At 39.8% G+C, this 17,817-nt stretch overlaps 2 protein-coding genes across 4 annotated transcripts in view; one reads left to right on the top strand and one right to left on the bottom strand.

The window, feature by feature from the left end:
* Positions 1 to 1,202: 1,202 nt before the first annotated feature.
* On the top strand, positions 1,203 to 3,440 carry LOC117295972 (cell adhesion molecule 2-like). Its single transcript, XM_033778797.1, has one exon. It carries the CDS (start codon positions 1,371 to 1,373, stop codon positions 3,153 to 3,155), a length of 1,785 nt encoding a protein of 594 aa, XP_033634688.1. The 5' UTR covers positions 1,203 to 1,370; the 3' UTR covers positions 3,156 to 3,440.
* A 4,464-nt stretch (positions 3,441 to 7,904) lies between these two features.
* The window catches only part of LOC117295515 (unconventional myosin-Ie-like), a 58,537-nt gene continuing 48,624 nt past the window's right edge, over positions 7,905 to 17,817 (bottom strand). For 2 of the 3 annotated variants that reach the window (XM_033778206.1, XM_033778208.1), the window contains 3 exons: positions 15,357 to 15,498; positions 14,379 to 14,545; positions 7,905 to 13,383 (listed from right to left, as the gene is read on the bottom strand). In XM_033778206.1, the coding sequence (XP_033634097.1) occupies positions 13,307 to 13,383; positions 14,379 to 14,545; positions 15,357 to 15,498 (386 nt within the window). In that variant the 3' untranslated portion in view covers positions 7,905 to 13,306. The remainder of the gene's footprint in view (positions 13,384 to 14,378; positions 14,546 to 15,356; positions 15,499 to 17,817) is intronic. The other variant, XM_033778207.1, reaches the window with a different exon arrangement.

The following is a 17,817-nucleotide window of genomic DNA, read 5'->3' as shown; positions in this document are numbered from 1 at the left end:
CATTGATTATAACTGTTACAGAGAGCTGAAGTAAGCCTTTGTTTGTTACTCTCTCAACGCAATGCTATTAGACTTTCGATGTTGACTCAAATAGTTCATTGGTTTTATTAATAGGTGTTCTAGTTCCTTCCATTCGCCATCACGATACCTTCATTTGGCATCGTTTATACTTCCATCCTTTTTACAAACTGTCTGGAAGGTATTTAAAGACACTCGACACGAATGGTAACCGTCAAAGACTATAGTCTTCTTGTCACTTTGTGTATTTCAACATATGCACAAACTAAACAAACCTATGAAAATTTGAGCTCATTTGGTCGTCGAAGTTGCGAGGAAATTATGAAAGAAAAATCATTCTTGTCACACGAAGTTGTGAGCGTTTAGATGCTTGATTTCGAGACCTCAAATTCTAAATCTGAGGTCTCGAAATCAGATGCGTGGAAAATTACTTCTTTCTCGAAAACTATAGCACTTCAGAGGGAGCTGTTTCTCACAATGTGTTGTATTATCAACCTCTCCCCATTACTCGTTACCAAGTAAGGTTTTATGGTAATAATTATTTTGAGTAGTTACCAATAGTGACCACTGCCGGGAGTTCACCGGGAACCAAAAAGCTGGGCTTTGGGGGAAGTCATGTGGACAAGTAAGATAAAAGGACATTGACTGACCGGTGGCTTAGAATAGACTACGCAAGATTAGTTTCTGTTTTATCGAGGAAATGCGCTTTCCTGGCAATACTGTGATGTAATTAATATTTGTGTGACGTCCAGATGAGCCGTTACGTCGCAACGTCACGAGGGTCTGTACAGTAGGAATATTCATATTGTAGGCCAACACCATGGCAACGTATTGCGATCTACAAGAGCAGGATTTATACAGACGTATACTTTGACCTACTCGTACCGGCCAAGCATAACAAGGAACGTTGAGCTGGATTAGAACGAGGCATTTTCATGTCCGATGATTCTCCTTATCTTTCTGGAGCCTCTAGTCTAAGTTGCCCCCTTTATTAATCTACCAGCCTTGATGTACCCCCCCCCCCCCCCCCCCTGTGAGGATATGACGAGCTATGACGTCAGTCTATGGACAAGCTGTTTTTGGTAAACGATGTTTCAAAAGCGCGCCATCATCACACAGCTTGGCGGGTGTATAGAATAGTTGCTCAGTCGTGAGCATGGAGGTTGAAATAGAGTGAGCCGAGGACGCAAGGGTAATGCATGTACATGTACTCGTCTAAACAACGCCCACCCTCGAGAAGTTATGATGTGCAGGCTTTATAGCCGGTTGAACTCGCTCACGAATCCGTCATATTCACAGCGTATTTCGCGGGTGCTCCAAGAGCCATATCTCGGCGGCCCCAAGACGACACCATGATTGGCAAGGAGCAACTTCAACTCATGTTTACATTTTTGCTGGCTTTCGTCACCACCGTTAATGCCGTCATATTTCGCCAAAGCCCCGAGGGCTTGATATTGCTCGCCGGTAAGACAGCGGTGTTCCGATGCAGTGTGGAACCTCAGGCCAACGATCGGGGGACCGTGAAATGGCTGCATGTTGACACAAACAGGATATTGAGCAAGTACGAGAACATCTTGGTTTATGACAAGGATAATCGGTACTCGATTGTTGGGACCCACAATCTGTACGATGAGTACTCGTTGAGTATCGAGGACATCCGAGCGAGCGACACGGGGGAATATCGCTGCACCTACGGCCGGTCCTACCGCTCGGCTTTCCTCACAGTTGCGTCGATCCCGGAACCAGGGTATCCGCTCTGTGACGTTAACCCAGACTCGAATGAACAGGTTCTCGGTGCTAACTCGGAATTATCTTGCACATCGCACGGTGCCAACCCGCCTGCTGAATTGGTCTGGTACCGCGAAGATGTGGCGATCTCAAAGGTTGCCTACCGGAGAAACGTCGTAGAGAAGACCGTTGGAGCTTCTGACAATGGGGTTAAATACACGTGTGTGGCTGAGTTCAACCCTGCATTGGAGATCGAATCCCGCTCTTGCGAGATCCTTGTCTTGAATAAACCACCGTCCGGAACCATACATCCGAAAACACACATTGTCCAGCCGGGGACATCGGCCACCTACGACTGCACGGGCGAGGGCATTCCAACGGTCACCGGGTACACGTGGCTAGTGAATTATATCTACGTGTCGAGTAAGGATAACCGAGGACGGAGGTACGTGTTATTAAACAACAACAGGACCTTAAGAATCACAGACGTCCGGAGATGGGAGGATGGTGTCGTCATCACGTGCGAGATGACCGTACTCTCTGGCCTGAAAGGCCGTGCTTTTGCCAAGCTCTCCGTAGTCTCGTCACCGGTGGTCACGTCAGAAGCGAACGAACCGTCCTCCAACCCAAGCGTGCTGCATCCAGAAGAGGAGACTACTAACCCATTTGAAGATGCGGGGCCGGCTGAACGCAAGCCACAGGCTAACTCGACTACTGGTGGTGTGGTAGCAGGGGCTGTACTTGCAACCATTGGGGTTATGCTGGCTTTAGTTGCAGTCACCGTGCTGTTCATCAGAACAAAACTCAGCGGGCAGTTCAGTCCGGACGCGACCCGTAATAAGAGCAAAAAGTGCCCACCGGGGCCACCCGTTCTGCCAGTGTCGTCGACACTGAAGAGAATCGGTGAGTGCCCGATTTACGCCAAACCGAATAAAGCACGCAAGGGTCTTGCGCCCGCTCCACCCGGCGTCGACACGCTATTGAGGGGGAACCTCGGCACTCAGATGAATAAATCTCGGAAGAATCGTCACAGCTACGAGAAGGTGGACATACTGGGGCTGTCGAACGGTGGGACGATCAAGCTGCAGGGCCGGTCTGAAGCTCACGCCGGCTCGCGCTCAGAGACACTCCGGTCGGTAAAAGGACCGGCCCCTTTACCGCCCGCTAGACCGCCGTCCCGACCTGTGTCCCCGGCTCCACGGCCCCCACCACTAATGCCCCCTCCACCGACCCCGAAGCCACCCAACGACCTCGTGTACGCAGATCTTGACCTCGTCGCTGAGACTACTAACAAAATGAGGGTCAGCACGCTACCGTATACCAAAGTAGACTATGCAATATTGACGGCCAAAGACTCTAAAAGTAGTAGTGTCAAAAAGTTTCTTGGTGGCGGCAGTGCACGAAAGTAGCCCGATGGCTGTTGTGGATCATCTTTGAACAGAAGAAGAAACAAACTTATTTGTGGTAATTTTTTATTGAACGTTGTGTTGAAAGTCTGCAGAAAGGGACTCTTTGCCGAATTACGAATTTTCGAGGTGAATAACTTAGTTGTTGACTTTGTTGTAATATTATGTGATATACAAACTTGATGACAACGCACATAATCTGATTTAACTTTAAAAACTGAGGCGACGTACATACACTGTTGTGACAAACACAATAGTGATGGAAGATGCGATTCGACAATCGCTTCCATCTTTATAACATACCTAAAAAATTTTTTCAAGAGATCGGCTTTAAAGCCATTACACACTTTCGGTACAGGAACAAAAAAATTCACAGATTTACAAATAATTTACAGGGTTTACAGAAGGTAATGATGAAAGACTTCTCTTGAGATATTATTCCATGAAATGCTTTACTTTTTGAGAAAACAGCAAAACAATATAAATTCTCGATATCGAGAATTACGGATTTATTTTAAACACAATCATGTCATGACACAGCGAAACGTGCAGAAACAAGAGTGGGTTTTCCCCGTTATTTTCTCCCGACTCCGATGACCGATTGAGCCTAAATTTTCACAGGATCGTTATTTTATATATAAGTTGTGATACACGAAATGTGGGACTTTGACAATACTGTTTACTGAAAGTGTATAATGGCTTTAATAGAGATGCTTGAGCACACAACGTAGCTAAGCACAGCGTAATTATGCTTAGCAGAATATGGTTACCAGCTAAACTACTATGTCACATAGAGTGAATGGTATTCTGTTCATTTTTTGCTGAGCAGAAAGTTATCTGGATTTCGTTTTCCGGAATTTATAATGCTTGAGTGCTTTAATACTACTAATTGAATCAATGGACTATTTTTTATGCAAAACATATTACACTATAGATTTGTATTGGAGAGTGTTAAACCTGGACAACCAGTTAAAATGGTAAATAAACCAGCTTTTGAAAAAGGAAAAAAAACATTTTCTGATTATCACAGAAAAGCTTGCCGCAGGGAATGAAGTCTGAAAGGAATGTAATGAAGTAGGCTTCCAGACCGTGATTTCACATACAAATAAAGCTTCCCGCAGGGAATGAAGTCTGAAAGGAATGTAATGAAGTAGGCTTCCAGACCGTGATTTCACATACAAATAAAGCTTCCCGCAGGGAATGAAGTCTGAAAGGAATGTAATGAAGTAGGCTTCCAGACCGTGATTTCACATACAATGAAGTCTGAAAGGAATGTAATGAAGTAGGCTTCCAGACCGTGATTTCACACACAAATAAAGCTTCCCGAAGGGAATGAAGTCTGAAAGGAATGTAATGAAGTAGGCTTCCAGACCGTGATTTCACACACAATGAAGTCTGAAAGGAATGTAATGAAGTAGGCTTCCAGACCGTGATTTCACACACAATGAAGTCTGAAAGGAATGTAATGAAGTAGGCTTCCAGACCGTGATTTCACATACAATGAAGTCTGAAAGGAATGTAATGAAGTAGGCTTCCAGACCGTGATTTCACATACAATGAAGTCTGAAAGGAATGTAATGAAGTAGGCTTCCAGACCGTGATTTCACATACAATGAAGTCTGAAAGGAATGTAATGAAGTAGGCTTCCAGACCGTGATTTCACATACAATGAAGTCTGAAAGGAATGTAATGAAGTAGGCTTCCAGACCGTGATTTCACATACAATGAAGTCTGAAAGGAATGTAATGAAGTAGGCTTCCAGACCGTGATTTCACATACAATGAAGTCTGAAAGGAATGTAATGAAGTAGGCTTCCAGACCGTGATTTCACACACAATGAAGTCTGAAAGGAATGTAATGAAGTAGGCTTCCAGACCGTGATTTCACATACAATGAAGTCTGAAAGGAATGTAATGAAGTAGGCTTCCAGACCGTGATTTCACATACAATGAAGTCTGAAAGGAATGTAATGAAGTAGGCTTCCAGACCGTGATTTCACATACAATGAAGTCTGAAAGGAATGTAATGAAGTAGGCTTCCAGACCGTGATTTCACATACAATGAAGTCTGAAAGGAATGTAATGAAGTAGGCTTCCAGACCGTGATTTCACATACAATGAAGTCTGAAAGGAATGTAATGAAGTAGGCTTCCAGACCGTGATTTCACACACAAATTTACACATACAACGCTGGAAACAACTACCACTACATTTATTGTACTTAAACTTAACTTGAAATGCAAGAAGAAATTCGGTTTTGCGGAAGTCTCCCATGTCAACGCATGTGCACGACAGCAGATGGATGCAGGTTCAACTTGACAAGAAACCCAAACACCTGCTCGGCACTAAAATAGTCGGCTCACGCACCCGGTAATTCTGTCTTTCACTCGGGGTGTCAAGATGACGCCGGTGCGCTGCGAAAAAAATACCGCGGACACACCGGTGTTCCCCCTTGTTTTTGTTCATAGGCGAATTCAGTCGTGGTAATTCGGAAGCAAATATTAGTTTGATTAATTCCTTGATAGCAAAATATTTGTCTTCAAACTTACCAAGTGGAAACAATTATTCTCTCGCAACTTTCACGACCATTGAGTTCAAGACTGATCTTTGACAATAATTACCAATTTAATGTGGCAAGTGCCTTTAAGCGGACGACTATAGGATAACTGCTGGATTTCTTTTGCGTGAGTCAAAGTGAGAGAAAACCGGATACGAATTAGAGTGACCAAGTTTTCCACAAAAATAAAATAACAAAATCAAAATCAAATAAAATTCACATTTCATCAATGTTTAATTAAATTGCATTTCACTTATTCGGCTGGAGGTAATATGGATTATATTTATTTTTTTTATGCTGAGCTGAGGCATCCAGAAAAAAAATGTATTTAGTGAATTTCCCTCCAATGTAAAATTACAAAAAGGGGGTAGCATTATTATTAACTTTTGTCCTAACACAAAAACAAACAAAAATCACCAGAGGCAAGTCCAGCAATTTTATAAATCGCAACGAGTCGCCAAGTTCAGCAAAACTAGAAATATCGCACAGGGTTATTTGATGTTATTTGAGCCAAAACGTTGAAAGCATTGTACCTTTTTTCAATATTGGCACAAAATTGACAACAGTATTAGAAAGCAGTGTTTTCTTGAAAGCAATATGAGTAAAACAAATCGGGCAAATAATCTCGAAGAAAACGAAGAACAGAATCAGTAAATCTTTCTCTCCGGAAACCCGGACGCTAAACATGTTTTTTTGTTTTACTTATTTTCATGCATCTCTTTTCTAGGGCTCTCAAATCTGTCCAGACTAGAATATTTTGAGGCCCTACACTGACTGAGTTTTGACTCTCTGTTTTCTCGTATTTACTGTGGTGCACCCCTAAAAGAACTATGTCGAGTTGATGTATAGTTGTAGCCCCTACCAGTTTACTTCCACAATGAACGTTAATGAGACTTGAAACATTATTTGAGCGAAATGTAATTCACACAGAAAATGACTGAGCGCAAAGTACATTCACACAGCGGGTATAGATTTCACCACAACTGGTACATTTGAAATGCAATTTCATAACAAACATTATTCATTAGTCATAAGCAACTTATACCCCCAGCAGTGCCTTGGTAACATTCCCTCTACCCAGTTTCCGGACTGCGACATGACAAGGCTTATTAGACCGGCCTAATTTACAATGCATTTGTATTGGTTACGACACAATGTGACCTTAATGACCTTTGTCAAAGTACAAGTTCTGACCGTAAACAGTTCGGGATGGCAGCTTTGAACTTGAGCATGTAATGACAAAATAAGATGAATCATTTAAAGGCAGTGGACACTATTGGTAATTACTCAAAATAATTATTAGCATAAAACCTAACTTGGTAACGAGTGATGGGGAGAGGTTGGTAGTATAAAACATTGTGAGAAACGGCCCCCTTTGAAGTAACGTAGTTTTCGAGAAAGAAGTAATTTTCCACTAATTTGATTTCGAGACCTCAGATTTTTTTTTTCAATGTAGGCCTACATTTATTTTAATGCTGTCATACAAAACAATAATACAATAGCGTACATTTATGTCAAAATTAAAACAAGCAATATAGTATGAGGTATGATTAGGTACACAATACTTCAAAAAAAAAATAAACAAGGAGTAATTTAAAGACAACATTTAGGTGTAAGGTTAAGCAAAATGCTTTTGTGCCCTAACCTATTGACAGACAAACATGATACCAAGGAACACAAAGACAAAGACAAGGGACAACATGGTCAGACGATAGGTGTAGGCCTACAAACAACACAAAGGCGAGTCATCATTAAATGGACTCGTACTATTAAAGTCATGAATTATAGGGTTATAAGGAATATGTATTTGAGTAGCAGTTTTTGTAGTTTTTTCGAAAATACAGGTAGAGTGATTGCCGATTAAATTGTACATAAATTTGCCTAATATAAATGAAGATTGAGAATTTGAGGTCTCGAATTCAAGCATCGAAAGCACACAACTTCGTGTGACAGGGGTATTTTTTCTTTCATTATTATCTCGCAACTTCCATGAACGATTGAGCTCAAATTTTCACAGGTTTGTTATTTTATGCATGTGTTGAGATACACAAAGTGAGAAGACAATCCTTTTACATATACCAATAGTGTCAACCGTCTTTAAGATGAATCTTTGAACCAAAATTGTGGGAAAATCCTTTACATTGATATGACAAGACAATGACACACAGGAATAAAGACACATACACTATTATATACTTTCCATCACTTACATCTGAACAAGTTTGTTTTATTTATTTGTTACTGATCTAGATATAGCAGTGAATATAGCCCAAAAGAACAAAATAACCAAACCACGAAGTATGGAATGTCTATGTTAATACAAATTTAATAAATAAAATGAAAGTGGAGAAGGGTAAATGAATAAAAACAAAACTGTGCATCAGAATATCTGTGCTAACTACATGTGAAAAAATAGCAATAAAACAAACAAATTATTTTTGCAACAATCCGGTATTTAAGAAAGCACACAAAAATAAGGAAACTTCTAAAACATTTTCATCCAACCTTCGTTAGATAATGACTTGCGCGTTATTTGAACTATTTTTTATCATACAAAAAACGAACACCCTTTGATTATTACTCCTTGTGGGCTTATAAAGGGGGTAACAACTATTTCATTATAAAATGCTGAAAAAGCAAAGTCACTGTGCTTAAATTGACTTAAGGTACATGTAATAGCAAATGGTAGGACGCATTAAAAAATACTCTAAAAACTCTAGGGTCAAAACTGAACCAGATTCCGGGTCCAAGGTCCCTGACCCCATAACGAGTCAGGCTGAACAATCTACGGGTCGGGCTGACCCGAAAAATCGCTCAATAAAACTCGGATTATGCGTCATTTTGAAATTTTTTTACATATTATATTCCGGGTCATTTTGTCACAATTCCAGGTCAAACTGACCCAGAGATCATCAGGCACCAACGGACCCGCATCCATTTTGACCCGGATTAGAGTGAAGGCACACACTTTGCGAGAATGAAGCGCAGCAAACATGCTCTTTCTTCCATTCCACATGATCAATACAAGACCAGCTTGTTTAGTAAAGGCAAGCAAAATTCAACCCCAACCTTTTCTCGTGCACAAAGTTGTTTTTAAGATAAAAAGGCAATTAATACCATTATTTCCCGCCACATAAAAAAAAACCTATTTCATTTTAGGATAGTGTATGCTAATTCGTGACCCCAAACAAAATGGGATTCAAATAACAACAATTTCCCTATTGGCATTCTGTCATGGCTGTTGATCAATCCATGATCGAGTTCATTACTTTCTACCCTGGCAGCGCACATTATTTTTGTTTTGCATAATATTTTAGCTTTGGTATCAGACTGGTTAAAAAAAGCAAAAAAAAAAAACACTATGATTTTTTTTTTTTCAACTTCCATTTTAGGAGCAACAGGCTCTTCATGAAAGTAAAAGGCACAGTCTTCGACTTACATTAATTTTCATTTCATTCCACATAAAAAAAAAAAATACTTATTATAATATGAAAATACTTCTATATCATGAGAGAAAAAGAAACAGCTGCGAAGATTTTGAACTTATCTTTAGCACAGGGCCCAACTTCATCAAACAGTACCTATGACTATTTTCGACGTTCTGTTTATTTTGAAGAGATATTCACAGCTACTCTACTGGAAAAAAGAAAAGAAAAAAAAAACATTCAAAAAAAAAAAACAGTCGAAAATATAAACCTCTGTCAACTTATGACGGAATGTCACTTCAATACCAGGGTTTACTTTTTTGCGGAAGGATCAAGTGATGTGCGACAGTCACTACTCACCACTTTGCTTTACTTCTATCTATTATTACTACATAGATAATACAAAAATAGAAACAGCTTTCAAATTAGTCATTAGTATCTATGATTTCAAAATTGCCTTTTGCTGCATAATTAATGGAAGATTTTGATTTTGTTTAATTAAGTAGAATTTTTCTAAGTGATCTTTAGTAAACACAGCTTAAAAAGCAAATGAAACAACAAAGCCACCCAAACTAAAAAATACCATGGACAAAACTAGTTATTGCAAAGAAGTATTAATCACTGGACTAAAAATTATTAAAACTTAAACTTTTACAGGAAACAAAATATACAAGAAAAGGCATCCGTCATCATTCTTGGTTAGTAAAATTAATTCATTGAAATCCATATCAAGTTCAAACTTCCCATAATGGGATTTGGTAAATCAATACATCTAACAATATTCTGTACAATGTCGTCATTTTTTCTTTTTTAACTCTTTAAATGACATCCTTTCCAACCAGTATTTAACCATCCTCCACTCAACCCTAAATGTTAAAATCAAAATACCAACAATTCACTTGACAAAATGTATATTTTGAGTCTTTGTAAACGTGCACAAGGAATTTTTTTTTTTTACAATTAATTTCCGGTTTCTTTGTTGGATCCACAGACAGTGCACACACCACAATCCAATAAACAGAAAACAGTTGTAGAGTTAACTCATTTAAACTCTGACCTAACGTCTTGTTATAATCCTCCAAGTATGATACAAACACCATCACTGACCTCATCCATGTTATGGGGATCAGACTATTTCCAAAAATGTCAGACACTCAAACACCCACCCCCCTTAATTTTTTTATAAAACCTGAAATTCCTGAAGATAAACTATTTGATTAAATTTCGAACAACACAATAAAGGAATGTTTTAAATGGTCATTGTTATTTGGAATGGACTGTGAAGGGGCAACCCTGGTTTAAGCCCAAGAAGTAAGTTGGCAACATGCCCCTGTAGGCAGCCCCATGAGTAGGTAGACATGCCCCTGTAGGCAGTTGATTTGGGGCAATAGCCCAATAAAGTGTATCCCACCCCTTGGAATGGCTGTCCAGCCTGGTGATTTTCGGCAATCTCTTTCAATAAAAAATATTTAAAAACACTCTAGTGTACCTTATGATTAACATGTGTCCCTATCACAACTAACCACAACTCATCCCATCATACTTTATCAAGGCATAATCCATGTATCAAATTTGGTAAGGTTGCATTTCCCCACATCAGAAATATACAAAATGTAAGAAACAGAAAACTTCATTAAAAAACTTATTCTAAAAAAAAAAAAACAGAAAACAGAAAACTTTGATTCTCAAAAAAAATAGTCAATCAATCAATCAATCAATCAATCAGTCTATCAAGGCACTCATTATGCATTGTACATGTAGTATGTCACAGAGCTTCACACACTAGTGTAAATTTTCTCAATCCATGCAAAAGAAGAAAAACTTGATACTAGATCCACCCTCTCCCCCCCACCACACATTTATATGCGAGGCTCTATGCACTAATGTTAATTTGTCTCAATCAAATCAATCAAAGAAAACTGTACGGTCAGATTGTTGTCCCCTCCACACATTATGCAAGGCTCTTTGTAATTGTCGCAATTTCAACAACACGCAAAAGAAACAATTTCTACTCGTCATAGCCTAACCACAGGCTGTGTGTGTGTTTCTCCGAGCATGCCTAGATACCAAGAACGTCCCCTACTGACTACAAACCCCTTTTACTGTAAGCATGACCTTTGACCTCCATGAATCACTTCCCCAAAACATCAATCCCAAAGCAGGAAGAGTATTGTGTCCAAGCTTAGAGGAAACAGCCCAGCAAGCAATCCCCTCCCCAGGGGAGTGTTTGTCATCGCGGCCTTGTTCCCGGTACAGAATCAAAACACTGAATGATTCATTCTGTTAAAGCTACCAAAACTGAACCAAAATATCCCGAACACATCTAGCTGTCTAAAAGGATTATCTTTTGATTTGGGGTTGACTGAAGAAAACTTGACAAGAGCATGATTTGAACTAGCAGCCTCTGGAGTGAAGGTAGTCTTTGACAATTACCAATAGTGTCCACTGCCTTTAACGAATCATCGCTCTACCAACTGAGCTATCTAGTCATACATTGAGGGTCTCTTCCTTGTCATAAAAAACTTGTTACTTGCACAGAATTAAAACACTGAATAATTCATTCCGTTACAGCTGTCATCTAAAAGAAATGTCTTTTGAGTTGGGGTTGAACAAAGAAAAATTGACTAGAGTCGGACTTGAACCAACGTCCTCCAGACACACGGCACTCTACCAACTGATCTATCTAGCCCTATGTTGGGGGTCTCTCTATTTTGTCAATATTTGTGCTCAAGTCGTCAGTCGTACTACCGTGTAGCCAGGGATCACATCTTGAAATGACATACACACAAAGCCATTTAAAATGGTCACAATATTACGCGACATCACAAAATAATTAGTTATTTCAGGGAGACTTTTTCTAAAACCAAGAAAAGAAAAAAGTTATCATTTTTAAAAACACAGAAAGAAATGTGAAGACAATGAGTCGTAGTGTGATCATAGGTCTGGGACGCACCTGTTGTGAACAAATCTATTGTTAGTCACTAATCCAACCAGACACCCAGACATACAGCCATCCCGGATAAGCCAAGGGCATGATGTGGACTTATACATACAATTGTTTCACAGTTCCTCACCTATCCTATATTTTCAACTCTTTAAAGGGAAGGCCCAACATATGTGATGTGACCAAGCTTTTTCGGAAATATCAGTGTGGAGAAACGAACCAAGACGGGGGTGAAATTTTCACAAATATTTTTCTTTAAAATTCAAATGCAAAAATATACCTTATTTTATGTTTACAGCTTCCTTCCTGATAACCAAAAAGCGGTTAGCTAACGTTGACATTAAATGTGCAGATATAGTTTTAAAAAATCAACTTGAGTTCAAGTCCCTTTTCTCAGTTTTATACTCCCGCATCATTTCTTGGTGTTTTTACCTGCTAAACTACTGAACCAAAGGTGGTGTCAACATGGGGTCTTAACAGTAAAGCATAGATTATGCTTCTTTCAAAGGTCCCTATATGCTCCCTATTTGTAAATGACAACATACCTGGGTCAACTTAACAACCCGTTTTGCTTTATCGCATCCGAAAATAATGCCACTCTCACATCGCAGTTATCTGTTTTGCATCTACATAAACTTCTGCGAAGTTATCAATTTTTGGTCCATAAAAAGTGGCGGCAAAGTCGACCTAAAGTCAAATCTAACACCCCTGCTCAAATGTTCCCTATTTCCATTTACTTGCATTAGTCAAGATCCATTCTGCTCTACCAGTCAGGCTCCTATAGTGGATGATAGCCATGACTACATCCTTACGGACTGTGAAGGGGGTAGCCCTGTTTCAGCCCTAAGAGTAGGTGGCAACATGTCCCTGATGACATCCGGCCTTATGAATTGTAACGATAACCCATAAAACATTGGTTTTTTAAAGCACTAATCCCAGAATAAAGCCCAGATAAAGTTTGCTTCATAAACAAACCGGAGCTGAAGTGTTGGTCATGTTGGTCGGCTAAACAATAAAAGAGCAACACCCTTCTAAATAATTTCTAGTTTGGTATTCATATTGCTTCATATAATATGATAACAATTGACAGATTTTCCCCAGAATCTGGTACTATGAAAAGATAATTTTTGTATACAGCTTACATTGTTGTCATAGAAACCATATCATTTGAACATCATAATAAGAGATGTCTCTGGGAATATTTACAAGTGTTTGCTGCGTAGGTTCACTCAGATCTTTTCGATGTAGTTGGATGGGAACAGGCCTTCACGATGACCGAGACGCCCACGCCACCATCCGGATTGCTCTGTGTGTGATAGAAAAAGAAAAGCGAATATAATAATAATAAAAAATTCTTAAAGCGCATTTCACAACAACCGTCTCAATGCGCTTTACATTAGTGCCTTGGTCATTGAGCCAATAACATTCATTTAATCTTTCTCAGCTCTCTGGGAAGTACACAACCTGGGCATCCGTAGCGCTCCAAAGGCTTTTTCATACTCACTGTCAACCTCTACCCTCACATTTTCCCATCTATACCCCTTGGTGGAGAAAAGCAATTATGGTAAAAATATCTTGCTCAAGGACACAAGTGTCATGACCGGGACCCACGAGCCTACCCCTTTATTCTTATCTTAATACATTTTGTTGACCAAGACACAAATCCCTACACACTGTGAAGTGAATAAAGATGCAAGTAATATAATTTACCTGCAGAAGTTTCAGCTTCATTAGTCTTTAAGTTTTAAAAACCACAGAGCAATGTTTTCAGGGGAGTTGCGCAAATACGCTGTACATGCTAAAATAGTGTTTTTTTTGTGATATTGTTTTACTCCTTTCTCAAAAACTACAGCACCTCAGCAAGTAATATAAGCTTCCTACCATCTTTATTTTTAATAATAATAACATAGAAGTCTATATAAATATCGTATGTATCTACCAAACAAGGTACTCAAGGCACTGAGTATAAACAAACAAATACAAACTTTCAGAAAGATAGGTTATTGCAGTGATGAATTCAGAGACCCAATTTTGTAGCACCTTAAAAGGATTTACAAGGTGCTACGGCGCATACAGCAGCCACAGCCAGGAACACCGGGGCGAACCCCTTCTCTTTTCAATAAGTGCGCACTGGGTTCTTTTACATGCGTTACACAGCACATGGGACCAACGGCTTTACATGTACATCCCATCCGAAGGACGACGCAATGGTTAAGTGTCTTGCTGATGGACACAAGTGTCATGGCTGGGGATTCGAACCCACACTCTTCTGATCAGAAATCTGAGACAAACCCAACTCACCTTCAGTAAGAATCTCAATGGTCTCTCCAGGGCCGAATGACAGCTCATCGGTGTCCTGCGCATCGTAGGCATACAGTGTCCTGCAGGTTACCAGCTTAGGCTTTGGGAGGGGCTTGGGCTTGGGCCTGGCTGGAGGTTTCTTCTTCATCAGTGTTTCCCGCTTTTTCCTGTGAGAAGAAAAATGGAGATGCACTCAGCGCTTTACTAAACTAAATTGAACATGACGATCTCACCTCCTAGTGAGGGGCTTGACTGACGTCAATACATCACCACAACTGAAGGACTACATATTGTATTACGGCCTTAAAGGCAGTGGACACTAAATGTATTTGTAATTACCCAAAATAATTGTTAGCATAAAAACTTACTTGGTAACAAGCAATGGAGAGCTGTTGATAGTATAAAACATTGTGAGAAACGGCTCCCTCTGAAGTAACGCAATTTTTGAGAAAGAAGTAAATTTTCACGAATTTGATTTTGAGACCTCATAAGTAGATTTTGAGGCCCCGAAATCAAGCATCAGAAAGCACACAACTTCGTGTGACAAGGGCTTTTTTTCTTCCATTATAATCTTGCAACTTCGATGACCAATTGAGTTAACAGTTTCACAGGTTTGTTTTTTCATGCATATGTTAAGATAATCCAAGTGAGAATACTGGTCTTTGACAGTTACAAAAGGTGTCCAGTGCCTTTAAGACTCCCATTGGTATAGAGTACCATACCTAGAAACTTAAAGACAACTTTGGTAAATGTCGAAGACCAGTATTCTCACTTAGTGTATTCCAACATGTGCATAAAATAACAAATCTGTACAAATTTGGACTAAATTGGTCACCGAAGTTGCAAGAGAATAATGATGCGTAATGATTACAATGTAATGTTTTGAAGCAGAAATTTCTTTCAAGCTTGTATAATTTTTGTACCGAACTGTACATGTATACTTATGCTTACTGCTTGGAATATAAATACAAAACATACCCCGACACTCCAGCATCTGGCGTTTGTAGGAATTCTTGACTAAAGGCGTTGGGCGCAGCCTTCTTCGCCCACTTGTGAGCTCCGTCCTTGGGCAGGGAGGGGTGATCACCGCTCATACGCCGTGAAGTCCGTAACGATGGTCCTGCAAAGTTTAAAGTTGTACAAATCAAAAACGCAAATGATAAAGTGTTGAGAAGTCTCCCAAACCCCCAAACATCTACTCAGCAGTAATAGAATAAAGCAAGACAGTTCTCTAAGAACAAACTATACCTGGCAAGTAGATACACACATGGGAGTTGGATATGGGACGCAGACGGGCTATATTTTCCGTATTTCCATGAGCGTGCGTTTGATAACGTATTTATCTTCAAGCAAACTTGGCACGTGACATAGAACACAAAAGGCGCAGGTAGTGATATTAGCCGCGCACTATAGGTTTTTATCACCACTCCATTCTGCGAACCTGACATGATTGGAGATTTAGCACGTACTTGAAGATAAAAACGTTTGTTGCAAATAGTGTATAATACTGAGAAATAGGGACAACATTATTGTATACATGTATATAAAATATTTTAAAGGTGAAACTTTAAACAAAAGGCAACATCTAGGTCCGGGGAGAGGCACAGCTTTTGTTCCCCAGCCTATGAACAGACAGACCAAAAAAACAGACAGACATTAAAAATACAGGACAAAACACACAGGACAAAACTAATAGGTGTAAGACAGAAAATAAAGCTGTTTCTATTTCTACGTACAAAGATTATGTACATGTACAACAACTGTAAAACTTTGATGACTGGTATGGACTTCCATTGATATAAGTACATTCTTTGAGTTAAGATACCATACAGCCTCAGAAATTTTTGCAAAGTTATTGCTTTAACTTTTGAATTAAAGTATTGATCAAAAACTTGTTTAGAAAAAACCTAACAAACTCTGGCTTAAAATGTGGTACTTAGAATGGTTAAGTATTCAAGAGATCATACACCTTACAGCACTTTAAATATATAAACATTTTCATATGTTATACCTTTGAGTGCTTGTTCAAAACCATAAAGCTAAATCCAAACTGACTTTCCCACTTATGAATGAATCTGTGGGAGGGGAAGCAGGGGGGGGGGAATTCCAGCAGTCCCTGAAGGGGAAACCGTAATTAAGTTTTGACGCATGACTCACGGCTGACGCAGAGCTACTGAGCAGACGCGAGAGGGGAATGTGAGCCGGCATGGTGATCAAGGAAACATTATTCTGTGCAAACAATTTAGCTTCGTCGATGACAGCGTTAGAGAAATGGTGTCATTATAACAGTAGAATCAACACCCTGGGGGGACATGTTTGTGGTCGGAGGGGGGGGGGGATCTGATTGTGGTCAGGGTATCTTCTTGATAAAGCAGGATGAATCAAAATAATATCGTCCGCGACATCGGTTTTATGTAGCTACATGTACATTTGTTGTGTTGGCATTTAGCCATGGAGAAAGACTGCTGCTGATATGGCTTAGGGTTGAAATGTCAGGCCACAAACTATTAAGCTTCGTCGATGACAGCGTTAGAGAACATGGAGAATGGTGTCATATCACTGTTGAATCAACACACTGGGGGGATTTGGTCGAGTCGGGGGAGAGGGGGACTGTTTGTGGTCGGGGGGGGGGACCTCTTCGTGGTCAGGAGTATCTTCTTGATGAAGCGGGATGAATCAAAATGATATGTGGGGAGGAAGGTCGGGGCTTATAGGAAAGGTCCACAACATTGGCTGTTGTTTTTTTCAGCCTGACCTGAATTGCTCTTTTACACTGTAGGCCTACATGTAGATACATTTTACACTGTTGTTTTGTTGCGTTGTCTTGTAAGCCTTCTGCTAGGGTCGAAACGTCAGGCCATTAACTATTATTGCATCTATACCATTGGTTGGTAAGCAGTTTGCAACAGCTAATCCTATTTTAACATTTTACACTACTACATGTACATGTATGTCCAATCTGGCTCAGAAGCGTACATGTACACTGACAAATGAGGATGATATACACCTCTGAAAATGCATGCATTATTTCTGTTGAAATTAGTACAATAATAATACGCCTAATGATAAAGGACATTTTGTCTGGTAGTGAAGTACCGTATCCATGTTATCTGCCAGAAAGACACTCCTGACCATAGACAAAAGAGTACTTAAAGCTAAGACTGAACAAGTGATATTTCAAGTCTACTAGTCTAGGTTCAGCGGAAGAGCATTCCAAAGAGATGGTCCAGCTAACGTAACATGTTCCAGACACTGGACACTATTGGCAATTGTCAAAGACCAGTCTTCTCACTCGATGTATCTCACATTGCATAAAATAACAAAACTGTGGAAATTTGAGCTCAATCAGTCGTCAAAGTTGCGAGATAATAATGAAAGGAAAAAATACCCTTGTCACACGAAGTTGTGTGCTTTCAGACGCTTGATTTCGAGACCTCAT

Source organism: Asterias rubens, chromosome 10, assembly GCF_902459465.1.
Source record: "Asterias rubens chromosome 10, eAstRub1.3, whole genome shotgun sequence".
In the NCBI taxonomy this organism is placed as follows: Eukaryota; Metazoa; Echinodermata; class Asteroidea; order Forcipulatida; family Asteriidae; genus Asterias; species Asterias rubens.
Note: the sequence above shows the minus strand (reverse complement) of the source record. Positions and strands in the feature narration are given on the sequence as shown.